Source organism: Myotis daubentonii, chromosome 5, assembly GCF_963259705.1.
Source record: "Myotis daubentonii chromosome 5, mMyoDau2.1, whole genome shotgun sequence".
Lineage (NCBI taxonomy): Eukaryota > Metazoa > Chordata > Mammalia > Chiroptera > Vespertilionidae > Myotis > Myotis daubentonii.
This window is the reverse complement of record NC_081844.1, coordinates 35239476-35259978: the sequence shown is the minus strand read 5'-3', so window position 1 is coordinate 35259978 and position 20503 is coordinate 35239476. Positions and strand designations below refer to the sequence as shown.

Here is a 20503-nt window from a genome sequence, read left to right as displayed (position 1 = left end):
TTTTCAATTGGACAAGTTTAAAATTGTAAAATCTGTAAAAATAAAACTGTATTAATGTTCAGATTTCTTGAACAGAGCATAGCCATTTACAAAGTTCTTGCTTTCAATCAGCTATACTGAGGTATAATTTGCATACAATCAGCTGTCTGAGGTATAATTTACATACAATTAATTTTAAGGATAAATTGGATGAGTTTGAATAAATGTTTGGGGTTGTATAACCACCATGACAATTACGATACAGAATGATTCCACAGCCCCTGAGTGTTCCTCACATCCCTTTGCAGCCAATTCCCTATTCCTGCTCCTCCAAACAGCACAAAACTCATGTGGCCTAGGAAAGCTAAACTTCAATCCATCCACCTACTGCCTAAGTGTTTCCACACATCTACATCCTGTAAATTTCATACCATAAATGACTTCCTACAAATTGAAATCTATAGAATACAAAACGTTTAAAGAAAACAATAGTCTCTAAAGGAAGTGATAGTTCTGATCTTTCTAGGTATTGCAAAATAGTCTCCCTCCCTCAGATGGATAGTAAAAACTTACAATGGGGAAAAATACTCTTTTAGGGCTTATTTCAGGTACAACTCAAATCAAGAAATAATACCTCTAAGTATAAAAATCTAATTTAAAACTGCTTTTTAGAAACTTACCTGCTCTATGCGGTGTCTTGTCTGTAGATAAGGGTCGTATCTAGCACGAATAGCTCGCATGGAGGTTGGCTGAGAAAAAAAAAAAAGAGAAAAAGGTTCTGTTATGCCCACACTAAATTAAAAATGAAAAGTGGTTTCAAAGGGTGTATTAAAAATAAATTCTCCCGTGCTCCTTTCTTCCTCTCTCAGTCTTCAAAACAATGTCCGGTAGCAGCTGCTAGTCTCCGCCCCACTGTCATGAGGATCTGAACAGCAGGGCGTCTTCTTAGATCATATTTATCTTTGTATCAGCACTTATGGAAACAACACAAATTGTTATACGACTCACAGACATAGATGTGCATACATATTCAAGAGAGTTATTTGGTAAAATAACCTTTAAATAAAGGCTTAACAAAAAAGACTTTATGTTTTTATACAATGGAATATTCTACAACCAAGAAACAACATACTAATATGTTTTCTAAAATATATCGCCAAATGAAAAAGGCAAGGTGCAAGGTTTTGATACAGTAGCTGATATGTAAAAAAGTAGGATAAAGAATAACTATGTGCTTATATATCCATATAATATCTTTAAAGGATATACAGGAAAGATAATACTGATTGCTGGGAGTGGAGGGGGCTGGAGCAGAAACGGACAAGTAGGGGACAAGAGGAACAAGGAACCTTTTCATTGAATAATTCCTTTTGTATTTTTAAAAATCTGAACTATGAAAGGCAGGTAAAAAATTTAAAAAAACATACTAGTGTGTATATATATATACACACATATGTATATGTGTATATATATGTATACGTATATGTATATGTATATATGAAGAAAGGCACATAGTTAGCTGGCTACTGACCTCTCTGAAGAGGCTGACTGCTTCAAAAGCCTACTCACTGGTCTCCTCTTTCACTCTTGCCCCCACTCTAATCCTCTGTTACCTTCAAATGATCTTTTAAAAAACTATATTGGATTATATCATTCCTTTAAATCGTTTTTATTATTGTTAATCCTCATTGGAGGATATTTCTTTCCATTGATTCTTTGAGAGAGAGGAAGAAAGGGGGGTGGGGGGGGGAGAGACAGAGAGAAACATCAATGTGTTTCACCCTCGACTGGGCCAGAATTGAACCTACAACTCAGGTACGTGCCCTTGACCGGGAATTGAACTAGAACCTGAGAACTTCGGTATACAGGCCAAATGCTCTAACCATTTAGCCACGCCAACTAGGGCGATTCCTTTAAATCTTAATGACGTCTCATGTCACCTATGATAAAATCCAAACTCCTTGCCCTGGCTTACAAGTCACTATGATATGTCTCTCCAAACTCATTCTTCCTCTTACCCTCTATGCTCCAGAACATCTCACTGTCATTCCTAACATGGCTCCTTGTTCTAGCTATTCTCTGCTGGAAATGCTCGTTGCTGAAATTCTGGAAAGGCCCCTTCCTGTCATCAGGACTCAGTTAAAACATCACCTGCTCAGAGAACCCCTTCCTAACACCACAGCTAAATTACCACCCAGCGATAACTTACAATTTCACTTCTCTGTGTAGCATTTACTAGTACCTGACATGTTTTTCTTGTGTGTTTCTTTATTGTCTATCTCCCACTATTAGAATGTAAATTCCACAAGACAAGGGACCTTGTCAGTTTTTCCACTGCTGCACACACAGGTAGTACAATGTAGTGGTGAGAAACACAGAATTCAAAGCCTGGCTCTGTCACTGACTCGCAGTGAGTCTTTGAGCCAGTTGTTTAAGGCTTGTGTTTCCTTATCCATAAAGCCAGGATAATGGTAGCATCTACATTCAAAATGCTGCTGGTAAGATTTAAAGTCATAAAATGCTTGTCTGACATATAGTAATAATAAATGCTTCCATAAGTATTTCTCCAATGACTAGAAAAATATATGTAGTCAGGAAAAAACTACCTTTGTAATCAGGAAAAAATAAACATTTTAAGACAGCTAGTACTTGTAAAAGCACACACAGGCAAAGTATGATGTAACATTTCCTCGGACAGCCTCACATTACTTTACCTCATATCCAGTATAAGACTGGGTCGAATACTCAAAATCTGAATCAGGTCCACCAGGGCAGTATCTGCCAATAAAACAGAAGAATGAAGATGTCAGATACAAAACGTAGTTCAACAGTCGAGTTCAAATATTGCTGTCTCCATAAAATCCAGATAACAAATTTCACTTTCAAATCCTAAGAGAAAAGTCTACCTTTGCAGTGTCTATAAATAATATTTTCTACTAACAAGTAAACGAGTTGAACATATAAGGGAACAATATTACAAGCATTTTCAGAATTCTGCCATCACTATTATTTCAAAGATTTAAGATTTTAGGGGCAAATAACAGGACCTAAGTTTTCCTAACTTTGGGTTGATATTCAGAGTGCTCTCTTAGAAGCTACACTTAAGAATATCACTCACCTATTTAATCTTTCTACTTGGAATCATGCATATTCTTCCACTAATTTTTCCAATTATCTAGATTTTAAAAGTTTAAAGGTTATTTATAAAAATAACTTTATTTTTATACTTTTCTGACCCAAATTCATTTAAAGTTTCTGACATTTGGAATTTCCATGTTTCATTTATTGCGCTAACAGAACTGTTTACTGAAATTAACAGAATTTATACTGTTCTGAGTTCTATAACCTATGTATTTTTTATTGCATATTGTAACAAATTAAAATCTTTGTTTCGTTTTTAAAACAAAATATCCTATCAATGGTTGCTGTTTCAAAGAACTAACTTATGAATCTATTAAATCAAAGTTTTAAATATTACCAGCATGCACTGATTAAGGCTCTAGGGGATGTATTAATTGAATTAAAATATATACACACACAACTTATCAAAATCATCATACTTACACACAAATATTTCCTGTGAAACTAATGTGTGGACATCTGTGGGGTTTGCACATCACAGCTACAACAGCAATCTATAAAATAAAGGTTAATATAAAACTATTATGAAAGAATTGACAGAAAATCCCGGAGCGAGACTGTATCTCAGAAAAAGGGAGCGGAATGGAATCAGAGAGGCACGCGGGCTTCAAAGGTATTGATAATGCTGTATTTCTGAAGCTGAGCAGTGGGTACAAGGGCGATCTCTTTTCAATGTTGTTTGAAAATAACACTGATCTCTCTAAAATGCACATATGCATTGTATATACTAGTTTGTTTTAGACTTTACAATAAATTAAGTAAAAAAATAAGAAATAACTTTTAAAGTCACAGTGACTCTTATTCTCTCTGATTTGTTTTACTAAAATAGCCTAGGAGAAAAAAACTACTTTATGCAATTCTACACAATTACATCTAAAGTCCTTGTGGACACACTAGATCTCAATATTTAGAGCAGAGACAATTACACTAGGAGCTAGACTTCACAGTGTGTGCAAAATATTCTCAGAGGGGTCTTTCAGAGCCCAAGTTGGGTGAGTGAAGAGAGTAAGGCTTGAGAAAGAAGGGGATGGTGGAAATAGGAGACTGGTTACATATAGGAGTGGTTACTCAAATAAAGGCACACACTAAGGTGAATGCAAGCCAGGTTTCTTACTGTCAGAAAAGAAAGTTATAAATATGGAAAGGGAGAGAACTAAAATGAACTCTGTGTCCTGGATAGAATTGAAGGTACTATTGTGAACTCATAGTTTTCAACAGACTGGTATACAAATCAATATGGAAGCAAATGTGTTATGTATATGTGTGTGCATGTATGTATGTATGCATGCATATATATTTCCTAGCTTGATCCACTGACAGGGTCTGGAAGCAGCAACACCCTAATAGCATACCTAGCGCTCATATCTTGGCCTCTAAATGCCCTTCTCTACTAAAAGGAACCAGGACTCCTGAGAGAAAAGGCTGATTCCAGAACCCAGGCAAAGAAAGTATAAGAGGAGCCTGAAACATTTTATTATGACAGAAAGCTAAAAACTGCTCAAAGAATGATGGGAACATTTTTTTTTTTTAAAGACAGAAATCAAGTTGAAAGGGCTCCCACTGGTCAAACCTGGGATAATTTGTGCATCAAAATAAATAATGATTATAACCCACCTAATAAGAAACCATGAATCCACTCATACAAATCTTCTATAATAATAAAAGCGTAATATGCAAATCGACCAAACAACCAAAGAGCAGAACAACCATTTGGACAACCTTCTGGATGACTTTCTGGATGACCACACTATGACATGCAGTGGCACCAGGCCAGCCAAGGCAGGTGTGATGCGACTGGTCGGGGGTTAGAGGGCCCCGCCATTGCCCCACAGAGAGAGGTCCAGACCACCCTCTGCCTGGTGATCGATCATGGAGCCCGGCCGGATGAGCAGGGCCTCCCTCTACACAGCGATTGATTGCAGCAATTGATTGCAGAACCCCGGCAGGGTGGGCAGGGCCTCCCTGTGCGCTGCAATCAATCGCAGAGCCCCACCATCAATCGCCTCAAAGAGGGAGGCCCAGGCTACCCCACCAGCGGCGCTGTGGCGGGTGGGTGGGGCTTGCCAGTGATCGCCCACAGGGGAGGCCCAGGCCAGCCAAGCAATTGCACCCCATGCCTGTCGCCTGCAGAGGGAGGTGACCAGTGGTGGGGCGGTAGGGGTGGGGAACAGTGCTGCACAGATGGCAAGCAGTGGCAGTGGCAGGGGCAGGGGCAGGGCCAGCTGCCAGCAGCCAGGGGAAGGAAAGCCCCCATAGGCCCTGATCGCTAGCCAGGCCTAGAGACCCTACCCAAGAGGTCCAGGATTTTGAGAGGGTGCAGGCCGGGCTGAGGGACACCCACGCCCCCCGCACCCCACCCCTGTGCATGAATTTCATGCACCAGGCTTCTAGTCTATAATAAAAGCGTAATATGCTAATTAGACCGGACATCCTTCTGGACAAAGCCCTGGCAGGTGGGGCCAAGGCAGAGGTGGCCACTGCGGTGACGGCAGCAGGGACCAAAGCCCTTGCATGAATTTTGTGCATCGGGCCTCTAGGATATCAATAAGTAAATTGGAAGTCTGATGAGGAACAGGAGGATATTTACATAATATTTACAAAAATACTTTACCGCACAAAACTTCTTAATTACAAAGTGGAAAAGAATAACTCTACAGAGGAGAAGCGTGGCAGACATCAATGACAAAACAAAATGAAATTATGCCCCCTGATGGGATGCAGTAATACCGAATCACTTCTGTTAATGCTCCTGCCAAAGACACATGACCTGAATCTAATTATGAAAAAACATCTGATTAAACCAAATTGAGGAACATGCTACAGAATAACTTGCCTGACATCCTCAAGTGTTAAAGTAACAAAATCAAAGAAATACAGCAGTGTCCAGACGGAAGAGACATGACAACTAAATGCAACATGTAATTCTGAACTGGGTCCTGTAGGTCATTCTTGAAACAGCTAGTGAGACTCGAATGAGGTCTGAGGATTAGACATCAGTCACGTATCAGTGTTAAATTCCTGACTTGGATGGCTGTATTGCAGCAATGTACAAAAATGTCCTAACTTGTAGGAAATATGCACTAAAGTATTCAAAGGCTTGAGTTTCACAACTTACTCTTAAATGGCTGGGGGAGGGGAGGAATGTTCTTTGTACTGGACTTTGGACTTTTCTGTAAGTTTGTGATTATTTTTCATTATAAAAATTATTAAAATTTAATGTAAAACATTCAATTATGATCTCTAGAGCAGTGGTTCTCAACCTTGGCTGCACATGAGAATCACCTGGGAATCTTTTTAAAATCCTGATTTCTGGGCCTCATCCTCCGGAAATTCTGTTTCTTTGTTATGGGTGGGGCCACAACATTAGTAACAAAGAAACAGAATTTCCGGAGGATGAGGCCCAGAAATCAGGATTTTAAAACGATTCCCAGGTGATTCTAACGTGCAGCCAAGGCTGAGAACCTCTGCTCTAGAGAAACATCAAAATACATAAATATTCTTATCTGTTTGCAAAACTAATTGTTTCAAACAAACGTTTTTATTTAAAAGGAGACACAACCATATATATACCACTGATAAGGCCAACCTGATTTAGCATTGTTTTACCAAGAGCCTCCATAGACAGGCCATGTTCGAGCCACACAGGGCAGGGGGGAGGGGGGGCCTGAGACTATAAAAATATGAATACACTGCCTCTGTCCTCTAAAATCGTACCTAGCAAAACTGCCTTAGGCATACAGAAATAGGCTATTTCAAAACCACACCCATGTAGAAAACCCCGGGAATGCAGAAAATCCTGGGAATGCCGAAAGGAGGGAATTAATTAGCCCTGACCAGGGGAGTCAGGAAAGCCTTCCCAGAGGGGCTAAGAACCGTGCTGAGTAAGAGTTAACTGAGCTAACAAGGTGTAGGGCCAGGGAAGCAATATGCAGTAGTTTCCAAACATTTTTAAAGCAGTAGAACTCTTGTTTCGTAACGTTTTACTTAAAACCTCAATTTATAAGATTAAAAGCAATAGCCCTGGATGAAGTAGAGATGCGACCTGCTCCCCCGGCTTCCCTATACTATTCTCCTTAGCAGCTCCTAAAAAACTCAAGGAATCCTGTAGTTTTGTTGAATACTGCTTAAAATTTACTGATAAAGTAGAAAAAACAATGACTTTGGAGTCAGCCAGAGGTGTAGGTCTGAATCTTTCCTTTGCCTCTTGCTGTGCATTTTCCTATTTTGGAAAATGAAGACAATACTATCTATCCCTCAAAACTGTTTTGAGGATTAAATTAGAAAACATACCGGCACAGTGGCTGGTATGTAACAGGTGGGCAACATGTGGTAGCTATAGTTGTAATTAATAGTGACACTAAGAATAACAACGAACATGGTGTTCTAAGCAAACCAAGCAGACAAAATCTTAAATACAAGCTCAAAATGGATCACTGACCTAAACGTAAAATGCAAAACTATGAAACTTTTTGAAGATAACTAGGTGACCTTCAGTTTTGCCATGAGTTTTTACATACAACATCAAAAGCACAATCCATGAAAGAAAAATTGGTAAGTTGAACTACATTAAAATTTGAAAGTCCTGCTCTGAGAAAGATACTGTTAAGAGAATGAAAAGACAAGCCACAGACTAGAAGAAAACATTTGTTAAACACCTCTCTGATAAGAGACGTCTTCCTTAAATAGACAAAGAACTCTTACAACTTCACAATAAAAAACCAAATAACCCATTTAGGAATAGGGCAAAAGATCTGAACAGACACCCCAACAAAGACGACATGCAGATAGCAAATAAGTATATGAAAAGATATTCAACATCGGATGGCATTCAGGAATTGCAAATTGAAACAACAATGAGGCACCACTGCACACACATATTAGAATGGCCCAAATCCCAAACACTGACTGCTGGCAGGCATGTGGATCAACAGGAAGTCTTGTTCACGGTTGATGAAAAATGCAAAATGGTACAGCCACTTTGGAAGACAGTTTGACAGTTTCTTACGAAGCTAAACATAGTCTTACCACGTGATCCAGTAATCATAAATGAGTTGAAAACTTAGGAGTACACAAAAACCTTCACACAGATGTTTACAGCTTTGTTCACAATTGCCAAAAACTGGAAGCAACCGAGATGCCCTTCAATAGGTGAATGGATAAATAAACTGTGGTACATCCAGTGGAGTATTATTAAGCACAAAAACAAATGAACTATCAAGCCACTGAAAAGACAACCTTATATGCATCTTGCTAAATGAAAGAAGCCAATCTGAAAAGGCCACAGACTGATTCCAACTATATGACATTCTGGAAAGGGCAAAGGTATGGAGACAGTAAACAGATCAGTGGTTGCCAGAGGTTTGGAGCAGAGGAAAGGATAAACGGGAGTTTTAAGGCAGTGAAACTATGCTATATGATCCAGCTAATAGTGAATACATGACATTACACACTTGGTAAAACCCATGTACAACACTTTGAGGGACCCTAATGTAAAAACTGTAAGCTTCAGTTAATAATAGTGTGAAAAGATCTTGTTGGAGAAAGTCGCACTAATAAAATCCACTGGATTGAGAAGGCAAATCATTCCATGGCAGTGAAAGGACGGTCAACGAATGATGTTTTCAAAGAAATAAATACACACAGTTTGTTTTGGATTCAGGAAATCACTGAAAGGGACAAGAAATAATTGTCTTTAGTTAAAAGCCATGTTATTTTGAATACAAATACAGTTAATTTGATAAAGAACAGCATAACTCTCAGCATTATGAGGTATATTTTCAACTAACTTAATGTTCCCCCATTTATAAAACATGTGTTAATTGTGAAATTGATGTATTTTACAAAATGTGTTTTGAAAGCATAGTTCTATAAAGATGATGCACAAGTGTTGAAGATGGTCTAAATATAATTTATTTTTATTAATATAGTTAAGTTTGAAAAAATTAAACATTTGAATTTTGTTACAGTGAAAAAAAAAATGAATTGTAACAAATGCTCCAAACCAATGCCAGGTATTCATAATAGGGCAACCTGGGGAGAAGGGAAAGGAAATATATGAAAACTCTGAACTTTCTGTTCAATTTTTCTGTAACCTGAAGACTGCTCTCTAAAAAATACACACACAAAAAAAAACAAAGAACCACCAGAGTAACAGCAGAAATAAAAGCATGGAGGTCAGGATGCAGAGCACATAGAAATCAGCTGTGTACTTCTGATATTTTTAATAGATTACTCTGGTGACATTGCAGAATACATCCGGCGCAGGCAAGACAAAGCAGGTTAAGAAATGACTGAAATAATCTAAACAAGAAATAAAACATTCCTACCAGCGGTGATAGGAATGAACAATGCATTTCATTCCTGGGGAGAAGGGAAAGGAAGTAGATGAAACTGAGTGAAGCGGGGCACTAGAAACTAAGATGGACAAGAAAGATGGATGAGCACATCTGAGGTTAGTTTGGGTTATGATACACTTGAGGGTCAACATGGAGTCAAAGGAGAGATGTCTAACAGGCCATCTGAAATGAGCCTGAAGCTTGGGGAGAGGTTGGACCAGGGAGTAAGTAGTATATGGCTATACTTAAAATGTGAATGAATGAGATCACCAAAGAAAGCAAGTACAGCATAAATACAGTGGGCCTAGGACCACAGAAAACATCAATTTTTAGAGGCAAGCAGAACAAGAGTAGCCCTCAAAGAAATAAAAGAAATGATCAGAGGAGCAGATAGAATGGTGTCATAAAGCCAAGTATATCAGGTTGAAAGGTTGCTCAATCTTTGTCTTCCACAGTGTCAAGCTCATAAACCATGGCAAAACCAAAAATTCAAGACTTATCTATAAAGCATGTTATTGGGGATAGGGAAGTAAATGCTAAGAAATCCGCTAAGAGTTAAAAGTGGTTGCCCTTGGGGGAAAGAGGAAAAAGTGAGAGATTTGGAAATGCTGGTTTTTCTTAACGAGCCTTTACCTAGATACAAACAAACAAAACAAAAACACTTAAGTACAAGGGAGAAGAGACCAGGATTGGTATACATTTCATGTAGTTTTGGGGCTTAATTAGCCATACATGTAATATAATCCAGGATATACAGCCACCAAAGAAGTCAATGCAAGTTTCAATTACTAGAAATATAATATCCTCATTCAAATAACAGACTGAACTTTTTTTGTTAATCCTCACTGGAGGATATTTTCCATTGATTTTAGAGAGAGTGGAAGGGACTGGGAGAGACAGAGAGAGAAACCTCAACTGGTTGCCTCCGGCAGCTGGGGCCGAGAATTGAGTCTGCCTGCAATCGAGGTACATGCCGCCACTGGAATCGAACCAGTGACCTTCAGTCCTCAGGCCAATGCTCTATCCACTGAGCCACACCAGGTAGGGCCAGACTGAACTTCTTAGATTACATGAGGAACAGAGAATTCAATTTGGGTACCATATTTTAAGAGGGTCCAAATCCTATCTCCCCCACCCATCCTTTTTATCCTAGAGCTCCTACCCTAATTCAGGCTCTTAACACTTCACACTTAGGTAAAGACAAGAGTATCTTAACAAGTTTGTTTTGGTTTTCGTTTGTTTGTTTGTTTTTCTCCAAACTACCCTACATCTTGTATCCAAAGTAACTTTCTGAAAATTTATTTTGTTCATATCACTCCCTTTCTCAAAAACGTTAAGCAGTTTCCTATTGTCCAGTTTCTTTGTGGGACATTTAAGAACTTTTACAAGCTGATCCCAAACTAACTTTGTAATCCAATGTCCTGAGGCTTTCCCAAATGAACGATCAATTCCCCGCAATCTGGCGTCCTCACTATTCCCTGCACACACTTCTATCATCTCTATCTCTGCACCTCAGTTCCCTGTGCCCTTGTTCCCATTCTGTTCGAGCCTGCTCCTTCTGCTTATATGAGCATCATTTATGTCAAGCAAGCGCCACACATTTTTTTAAAATATATTTTTACTGATTTTAGAGAGGAAGGGAGAGGGAGAGAGAGATAGAAACATCAATGATAAGAGAGAATCATTGACTGGCTGCCTCCTGCAAGCCCCTTACTGGGGATAGGCCCACAACCCTGGCATGTGCCCTTGACCGAAATCAAACCTGGGACCCTTTAGTGTGCAGGCCGACGCTCTATCCACTGAGCCAAACCGGCTAGGGCTAAGCTCCACACTTTCTACTCGGCTTTCTTAGTCCCTTTTACTGCAAGGATGTCTCTCTCTGTCTTCTGGACTCCCACTGCATTTCCTACTGTGTCAATCTCTTCAGAGTCACCATGTATAGCATGACTGCACCATCAACTACCTTTTAAAATTACCTTTTATAAATATCAATTATTTTGAGAGCCATAAGCTTAATATGGAGGCCAACAATATCTATCATACTGTGAAAATCACCAAGCCTCGATCTATACTTTTAAAGACACCAAAACATCATTTACTCTTTTAAGCCCAGTGAATTCTTTCCCTTTCAAGGCCCTCCTAGCATTCTGTACTCAGGTTCCACTCCACATATATCATAATACACAGGTTATATCAGTTTAAATTCCCCATCTCTACCTCACTACCTGGGCATTACATAGAGGCAGGAATTTCTGGCAGGACAGATACACAATCAGTATTACGTGAATTGAAGTACTCACCCCACTGGCAGTTCTGATGGGTTTTGCCTTTAACTTGGGGACCAAAACCTTTCGATACTGCGGTGGGACTGCGGCAATGATATCCACCAGGCGAGGCTGTGCTGAAAGGCCATATCTGGCAGCTGTCTTGGTTTTCACCCTGAAAGTAAAACATCTAGCATTATCAAGATCACAGCATTTCAATGAAACGCTACCAAAAGAAATGACCTGTAAATAATATCATCAAGTCCTCCTCTACCCTTTCATCAGATGACAGCAGTGGCTTTAACGGCTGTAAATATCAGGGGCCCGGGACACTGACACCACGTAAGTCTCATTCAAATGGTGCTCCAGCTTCCAAGGGTTTCGTCTTTTCTCAGCCTCGGCACTGCTGCATTTGGAATCAGATTAATTCTGTCGTGGGGTGTGTAGCAGCATCATTAGCCTCTACTCACTAGCACTCCTCTTCCTGTTGTAACAACCAAAAATGTCTCCAGATATTGCCAGATGTCCATTGGGAGGAGTGAGGGGAACCACACCTGGCTGCAAACCACCGTCTTAGATCAAACAAACAAAAAACAAAAGAAAGCTACACAAAAGTATACAAAGGATTGTATACATAAAAACAGAACATAAAACATACAGACTTTTACAATTGTAAGGCAATCACTTGCGTAACCACACTTTAAGAAATAGAATATAAGAACTTCAGAATACTCGTTTGCCCCTTCCCGGTTATAACCCTACTCTCACCCTCAGGAGTAACTTTATCCCAACTAATAATCCCTTACTCTTCTCTATAATTTTACCAACTTTTCTTTTTCCGATAACCAAACCCTAACAGTCACGTTAACTTCTAGTTTTAAACCCACCTAGAAATATTGAGGTGTTTGCATCATTTTCTACAAATGTTAACTGAGTGCATGGAATGTCCAAAGACTACAGAAGTACTTGGTATGTCAGGAGGTATAAGGCATAGTCATTTCATGCTCTATGTTTGCAGATAGGCATGAACAAAAATAAATGTGTGTGATAAAACGCACACACACACACAACAATGAGTACTTCCAGCATTCAAGAGAGTAACTCAATGTATGCTGGGGAGATATTCAGAGAAAATGGGCCCAGAAAAAAGAACAGACTTCAGACATGCAGTGAAAACAGAAAGATGACACCGAGAGCAAATAGGATGGCTTATTCAGTGGTTCTCAATCTTCTGGCCCTTTAAATACAATTCATGTTGTGACCCAACCATAAAATTATTTTCGTTGCTACTTCATAACTGTAATGTTGCTACTGTTATGAATCATAATGTAAATATCATAATGTAAGGATGGTCTTAGGCGACCCCTGTGAAAGGGTCGTTCGACCGCCAAAGGGGTCGCGACCCACAGGTTGAGAATCGCTGGCTTATGTGACGCCGCAAAAACAAATATACACATATTTTAAGAAATATGGGTAGACCAACTTAATAGAAAGCAAAAGGTTATCAATGTAAAAGTGCAGAAATTTAAAAAGCTGGAAAAGTGGATTGAAGCCAGACCGAGTGGCCTTACATAATGGGCTGAGGAATCTGCATTTAACTCCATAAGCAACTGGGGACATGCTGAAGCTCCTGCACAGGGAAACGACATGATGACAGATGAGATCCTAATTGGACCCAAGGAAAATGATTCAAAGGTAACACTAGTTTCACTAGTGGGTGAAGGTTAACACAACTAATCAAAGACATCTGAGTAGGAACTGATTTTAAGGAGAAGCTAGCTTTAGCTTTAGATGTCTAAATAAAAGAGAATGATAAAAATTTATAGTAAGTAGAAATGCTCACTAGAAATAAAAGAGTTGTATAATTGGTAGTATAGCCAACAAGGACAGAAAAAAACCTGCCAAAGACATGGTAGAAAAAAGATTAAAATGTAATGTCTTGCCCTGGCCGGTGTGGCTCAGTTGGTTGGAGCATTGTCCCATACACTGAGGTTTTGAGTCCCAGTCAGGGTACATACCTAGGTTGTGGGTTCAGTCCCTGGTTGGGGCTCATGCAAGAGGCAACCTTTCCATATTTCTTTCTCTCTCTCTCCTCCTTCCTCTCTCTAAAATCAATAAACATATCCTTAGGTAAGGATCATAGATAAGTTAAATAAATAAATAAAATGTCTTCCTAGTCAAAAAAGAATAGTTATTCCTTTAGCAAATGTTTATTAAATAAATAAGCACAATGTTCCAAGGAAGGGGTAAAACATTACAGTATCTCAACTAACAGAGAATAGGGTCCTAAGAAAGGTCATGCATTTGGTGAGAAAGAACCCATATTTCCACATCCCAGCTCTGCCAATCACAGCCATTTATTTTTAGACAAATTATTTAACCTTTCTGTATCAGATTACCCATCTATCAAATGATGTAAGTACCTACCTCATACAGTTTCTGAAAGGATCAACTGAGCTAATATATACAATGCACTACTAACACTGACTGGGACATAGTAAGTGCCCAATAAATGTTAGAAGTTATTAGTATTATTAGTTATGGGACAATTTTGCCATGAGTAGCTGGGCAGGGCAGAAAAGCTAAATTCTCGAGTAAAAAATAAAGCATGAGATAGGAAACAAATAGAATTTGATAATTTCATAAGAGATCTATTACCTGAGAGTAATAGATCTCTTATGAAGCCTTTTTTATAGATCCACTTACTTATTTAGATCGATGTCTTTCCCCTGTTCATGGGCTTCAATTAGTTGTTTAATAACATCTCCTATGGTCAGCATCATTAGCTCAGCCGGGCTGAGGTCTCCTGGAAAGATAATATTTAACAACGTAAAAAAATCCTATTATTCAGTAAAGGTGTTTTTATGTATTATCCCTTTTCCTTCCAAAATTATTCCAACCATGCCAAATAAATAGCTCAAGTTAACAAGACACTAAACCTCTGTTTACAGGATGATCATATCTTTGGTATCTCTATTTTAAAACAAATCTGGCTTCACCTATATATGGTAAGAGCTTGCTTTAGAAGCTCATACACCATGAGAATGATAGCGACAAACACGAGGAGAAAGAACCTAATTGCCCAGGAAAGGACCAAAGTAGTTAAAATAACTTCCCTTTATCTCCAGATTTATAATTCTATTTCCATGTCTTATTTCATCTGATTCTCAGAACACAGTGAGATAGAACAGGAATATTTGCCTGTCCCATGAAAATGCTATCAAGGGGTGAAGTTAAACTCAAACCTAGGTATCCTGCAGAAAGTAGAATTTACTTTGTAACAGAAAAGTCGTGGGTTTATACTAAGGATCTTAATGCATCTCTAAGATTTAGTCTGCCCACCATCATCACACTCTCATGGCAACTGAGGCTTCCCTTCTCATCTAAAAGGCAACAGCGGAAGCTGACATGTTCTTACATGACGCCATCCCTGCAACTACAGTTGACCAGCACCTACCCACGTCAGGCCAATGTGAGCTCTTCCCCTCAAGGCAAAAACACACAATCTCTCCAATGATAAAAACTATGAGATTGCAGCTTGGGAGCTGTTAGCAACCATGCTTCCTGTTCACACAGAAAGCTGGTGTTCCATGATAATAAAGTCACCAGGAAGGAGCATAGAAAGCCCGCAGTTATAGAGCCCTTTCATTTATTTTATCTCCTCTGAAACCTCACAATACTGTAAGGTAAGTATCGTTAGCTCACTTTGCAGATGTGAAAAATTAAGGCAAGCTAAGATGCGATTGTAAATGGCAGAGTTAACTCAAATCCAGGTCTTTTCTCAACAACGTCCATGTTTTTTTCACTGTAACAAGCTGCCTCTAATTTAAGGAGGCAAGGCTAACTTGAACAAAACAATCTGAAACGGGAAAAAGTCCATCTAAAATCAAAGGCTAAATGCTTTCCAAACCTGTAACTCAGCACTTCAGAGTTCTAGAAAGGCACCTCATTTGCTGTGTAACAGAGGGAGGGCTGGTGGTGGAGGTAAAGGAAGGGGGAGAGGATGGAAAGGGAGAGCTCTTTCTCCATTTCAACCAAAGCAGCTCAGCTTTCACCTGTTTAATACTAAGTTTCTGCAGACGAATTTGGAGGAAAAAGGAGGATTCAGGTGATAAAAATAGATAAAGATTGGAAACCCACCTGTATAGCCCTTGAGTGTATCAAGAATTAGCTGAAGAAGTAAATTAGTAAGAAAAGGCTTCATGGAGGAAAAGGCACAGGGGTCTTCAATGACAGAGCAGGATTTGGACAAGCAAAACAGATGGCAATCCAGAAGGAACAATGTTAGGAGGAGGAATTCCCTATCCGTGTGCGAAGGAGCATTGTCTAACCAGAACACAGGCTTTCTGATGGAGTAAGGTGTACCCTACTAGATTATAGGGCGCATTAGCTACTAGGCAAAGACATTTAAATGGAGTGCAATAGATAATGGAGAATTATATAGTCTCAAGTTTGGGGGTAAAAATATGAAAGTAGTGTTTAAAGAAAGTAAGTTTACAAAAGAAAATGAGGATACAAAAAGTGATTCAGATGGTGAAAATACATAAAATCTGGTAATATGGGGTGGAGGGGAGGTGGGCTAGAGTGGGGAAAAAAAGGGGACATATGTAATACTTTCAACTATACACACACACACTTTTAATCTGGGTACTAGGTGAAAGGCTTTTAAAAGGAAACATTGTAAAAAAAAAATAGAGAAAGAAAAAGAAAAACACAACACCCTCAAGATTTACAGTAAAAAACTTGGATAGCCTCTCTCTGCAGCTCTCAACCCCTACTGGCTGCGTGATAATGAGAAGATCAATAACTTCTAAGCTCCATTCCCTTACCTGCAAAATTGGGATAATACCAGTACATACACATCTCACAAGACCACTGTAAGGATTAACTGAAATAATGTCTACAAAAGCCAAAGTACTATTCAAAAGTAGCTATTGATTAAGGTTGAGTTAAGAGGATGGTGGCCAGAATGGTAAGGAATAAACTATTTCAAGAGGCATTTCTAAGAGCTGATAGGGTTTGGTGACAGATGAAGTTAAAGCTGCCCGTCTGACAGATTAAGGGACAACTTAGAGGAAGAAGATGACTAATTTGGGGCATGAAGAGCTGGATGCCAGACAACTGAAGGTAACTTGGACACCTGTTGCTCCAAAAAACTGCAGCTGATGTCAAGTAGCATAGTAACTAAAAACTGATTTTTAAAAAATGATTTTGGGTTCATAGAGACAGTCTGACCCACCAGTTCTAGTTCCTACGAATAATTTTGGGCTGGAAAGTCAGTTAACTCTTTGAATCGCTGCTTCGTTTGTGAAATGGGAGTGGTTATCAACTTCAAAATCGATTAGCAAAAAGCTCAATAAAAGGTAGTTATTACCATAAAACCTGTGAGAAAATCCTTGAAATCTGATCCCATCCAGTGGAGAAACTAAAGATGGGATTGCTCCATGCTAACTCGGGAGGCAATAATACACATGGACATAACTGTCCCACGGATTCCAAGGAGAATTCGGGGTTGTTTTTAACTTACGGCTTGAAAAAGAAATCTAGAAGGAAAAAAGAAAAAAAACCAACACGTGCAACGTGTCCTTTAAAGCCCTCAACAATTAAGGAATCCGAGCACGAGTTAAATCGACCGACCACGTTAACTACTTAGAAAACACACCTTGAAATAAAGTTTTTCCTGCCTTTTATGCAAAAGCCACCAACTGGCTGCCGAAGAGGGAGAGAGGGAGGGGAGGTCGGGTTAAAGGAGCACAATAGGTAAAGCGAGAAGGGAGGGGCGGGCGCCGACAGAAAGACCGACCCCCGCGGGGAGGACTCCGGGGTCCGGCAGCGGGTTCCCGCGGGGAAGACCGGGCCCAGCATCGGACCGCGAAGGGGCCCGCCCTTCCCCGCCGCCTCCGCACGCTCGCCCCGGCCGCACCTTTCCGCTTCTGCCTCATCGCTCCGCCGTCGCCGCTGCAGCCTCCACGCTAATGTGGCTACCAGCTCGGAGCTCGGGGAAAGTTGACAGCCACAAAGCAGCCCCGCCTGTCGTAAAATGAGAGTCAATATGTCGTAAAGCTGTTCCCAGACGGCGGTGCGCGCCAGGCCGGCCCCGCCCCTCGCGGAGCGCCTAGCGGAGCCGGGGAGGTGGGAAGCTTTGTCCCTGATGCTTGGGCGTAAAAAGCTGGACTTGGGAAAGACTAACCAAAACCAAAAATAATAATAATAATAATGATAATAATGAATCAATAATAGCTGGACTTGGGAAAGACTAACCAAAACCAATAATAATAATAATAATAATTCAATAAAAGCTGGACTTGGGAAAGACAAACCAAAACCAAAAATAATAATAATGATAATGATAATAATGAATCAATAATAGCTAGACTTGGGAAAGACTAACCAAAACCAAAATAATAATAATAATAAATCAATAAAAGCTGGACTTGAGAAAGACAAACCAAAACCAATAATAATTATAATAATAAATCAATAAAAGCTGGACTTGGGTGGTGCAGAGACAGGACGAAGCTTATGCATAGAGGCTGCGCCAGGAAGCTTAAAGGAGAGTGTGGATGTACTAGTAGGCGGCCTCTAAATAAGGGTCTGGAGGCTGGGCAGGCACATAGCATTGATAACCATCATGAAAACTATGGAGGTGTCTCCAGAAAATGCACGCATGCAGTGTTTGTAGTCTGAGATAAGTTTTCCTGAAACCCATCCATGATCTCCTTTATTCATGAACCAGAATGTAAGAACCTCTCTCCTTAACATACAGAGAGGAACATGCGCTGTTTCCAGTTCCTTCCCACCAGAAGTGAGGTAACCCACCTTATCAAGTCCTGTGACTCCCCATCAGGTCAGTTCAGGAGTACAATCTGTCCTTATTGTCATCCTGGTACCAACGGACATAGTCAGCTCCTGGAGAAGTCTTTCATGATAGGACTCTCCATGCTTTCTCGGTTTTCCTTCGTTTTATTTTTCCACAGTCTCTTTGGTGGATTCCTCTACTTCCCCTCAAAATATTGGCGCACCAGTGCCAGGGGCCACTTCTTAGCCTCCTCTCTCACAAAGTGATCCCCAGAGCACCATAGCTTTAAGTACCATCTGCTTCCAGGCAGCTGGAAGTCCAGTCCCAGCTTCTTCTCTGACATCGTATTAGAACCTGGTGTCTACAATGCATCTCAAACCTAACATGCCTGAAACAGAATTCTATTTTACTCCAAATCTGCTTTCTCTATGCTTCCGTATGAGGACTTAGAAGAACTTTAATATCATAATTTGTGGATCAACATTTGTATTTCTGCAGTTTGCACCCGAGGCTGCTTGCAGAGCACGACTCTGCTCCCTGGACTTGGGAACTGCCTGCAGAAAGAACAGTCCATGCTGTTTGACTTCTGTTGATGAGTAACCCAAACGCTTCTGTTCTACAAGCCTGAGGGGAACTAGGATGTTAATAAATGCCTAATCATGGTTACCCACTGTACTTTTTTTAAAAGTATATTTCTATTGATATCAGAGAGGAAGAAAGAGATAGAAGCATCAATGATGAGAAAGAGTCATTGATCAGCTGCCTCCTGCACTCCCCACACTGGGGATCAAGTCTACAACTTGGGCATGTGCCCTGACTGGGAATAGAACAGTGACCTCCTGGTTCATAGGTCAGCACTCCATCACTGGGCCTTGTAGCACAGCCCCACCTGCTGACCATTGAGTAAGCTGATGGTTAAAAAGTCCAGTTGTCCCCACCAATCAGAAAATGAATAATGCAAGTTTGTTGCCTTGTTTCCCCTAGCAACCCATCTCTTCGATCATTACCTCCTTTCAACATTTGCCTTTAAAATCCTAAACTGATAAGATGTCTTTGTAAGATGTCTTCAGTTCATACCAGGGGTTACATCCCTGACTTGCAAATCATATATGAATAAAACTCTTTTAAATTTCTTTTGGAATTATCATGGGCCCAATATGGCATCACTTTTGCCCAAGCCCATGACACCAAACCAAGATTTAATGCCTGACCTAATTGCTGTTTCAACTTTTCCTATAAATATAGTCTTAATCAACTAGTCTGGAATATTCTTGTCAAGCATCAGTAAGGTAATCTATTACATGGGCCCTCTCCATCCCCCATAGAAAGAAGAGGCAATCTGCATAATAAAAACCTTGCCAGCTTTACATTCCAGAATGAAAATTAAAAACAGCCCTGGCCAAGTCACTCAGTTGGTTGAAGCATCTTCCTGATCGGCCAATGCTGCTGCTCTGACCCCTGGACAGGGCACAGACAAGAATCAACCAGTGGGTGCATAAATGAATGGAACAACAAATCCATGTCTTTCTCTCTCTCTCTCTCTCCAATAAATAATAATTAAAACACAAAACAACCTTGCCATTCCCTTCCCCCCAATTGTAGAGGTCCTGGTCTAAGAATAATATTTTTTGTTAATAGCCCTCTTTCCCTACCCTTCTTCTTATAAAAACCTTCCATTTTGTACAACTCCTGTGAGAGTCCTTCTAATTCAGCGGTTCTCAACCTGTGGGTCGCGACCCCTTTGGCAGTCAAATGACCCTTTCACAGGGGTCGCCTAAGACCATCCTGCATATCAGATATTTACATTATGATTCATAACAGTAGCCACATTACAGTTATGGAGTAGCAACGAAAATAATTTTATGGTTGGGTCACAACATGAGGAACTGTATTTAAAGGGCCAGAAGGTTGAGAACCACTGTTGAGAAGCTGCTTGATTCATGAATCACTTAATAAAGCCAATTAGATACAATTTGCTTGGTTGA

At 40.0% G+C, this 20503-nt stretch overlaps 1 protein-coding gene across 1 annotated transcript in view; it reads right to left on the bottom strand.

The window, feature by feature from the left end:
• The window catches only part of ELP3 (elongator acetyltransferase complex subunit 3), a 98171-nt gene extending 80415 nt beyond the window's left edge, over window positions 1–17756 (bottom strand). Inside the window, exons 1-6 of the mRNA XM_059697554.1 lie at window positions 17643–17756; window positions 14426–14525; window positions 11756–11894; window positions 3544–3614; window positions 2694–2757; window positions 660–728 (exon numbers count right to left, since the gene is read on the bottom strand). Coding sequence (XP_059553537.1) covers window positions 660–728; window positions 2694–2757; window positions 3544–3614; window positions 11756–11894; window positions 14426–14525; window positions 17643–17661 — 462 coding nt within the window. The 5' untranslated portion in view covers window positions 17662–17756. The remainder of the gene's footprint in view (window positions 1–659; window positions 729–2693; window positions 2758–3543; window positions 3615–11755; window positions 11895–14425; window positions 14526–17642) is intronic.
• Window positions 17757–20503: the final 2747 nt, after the last annotated feature.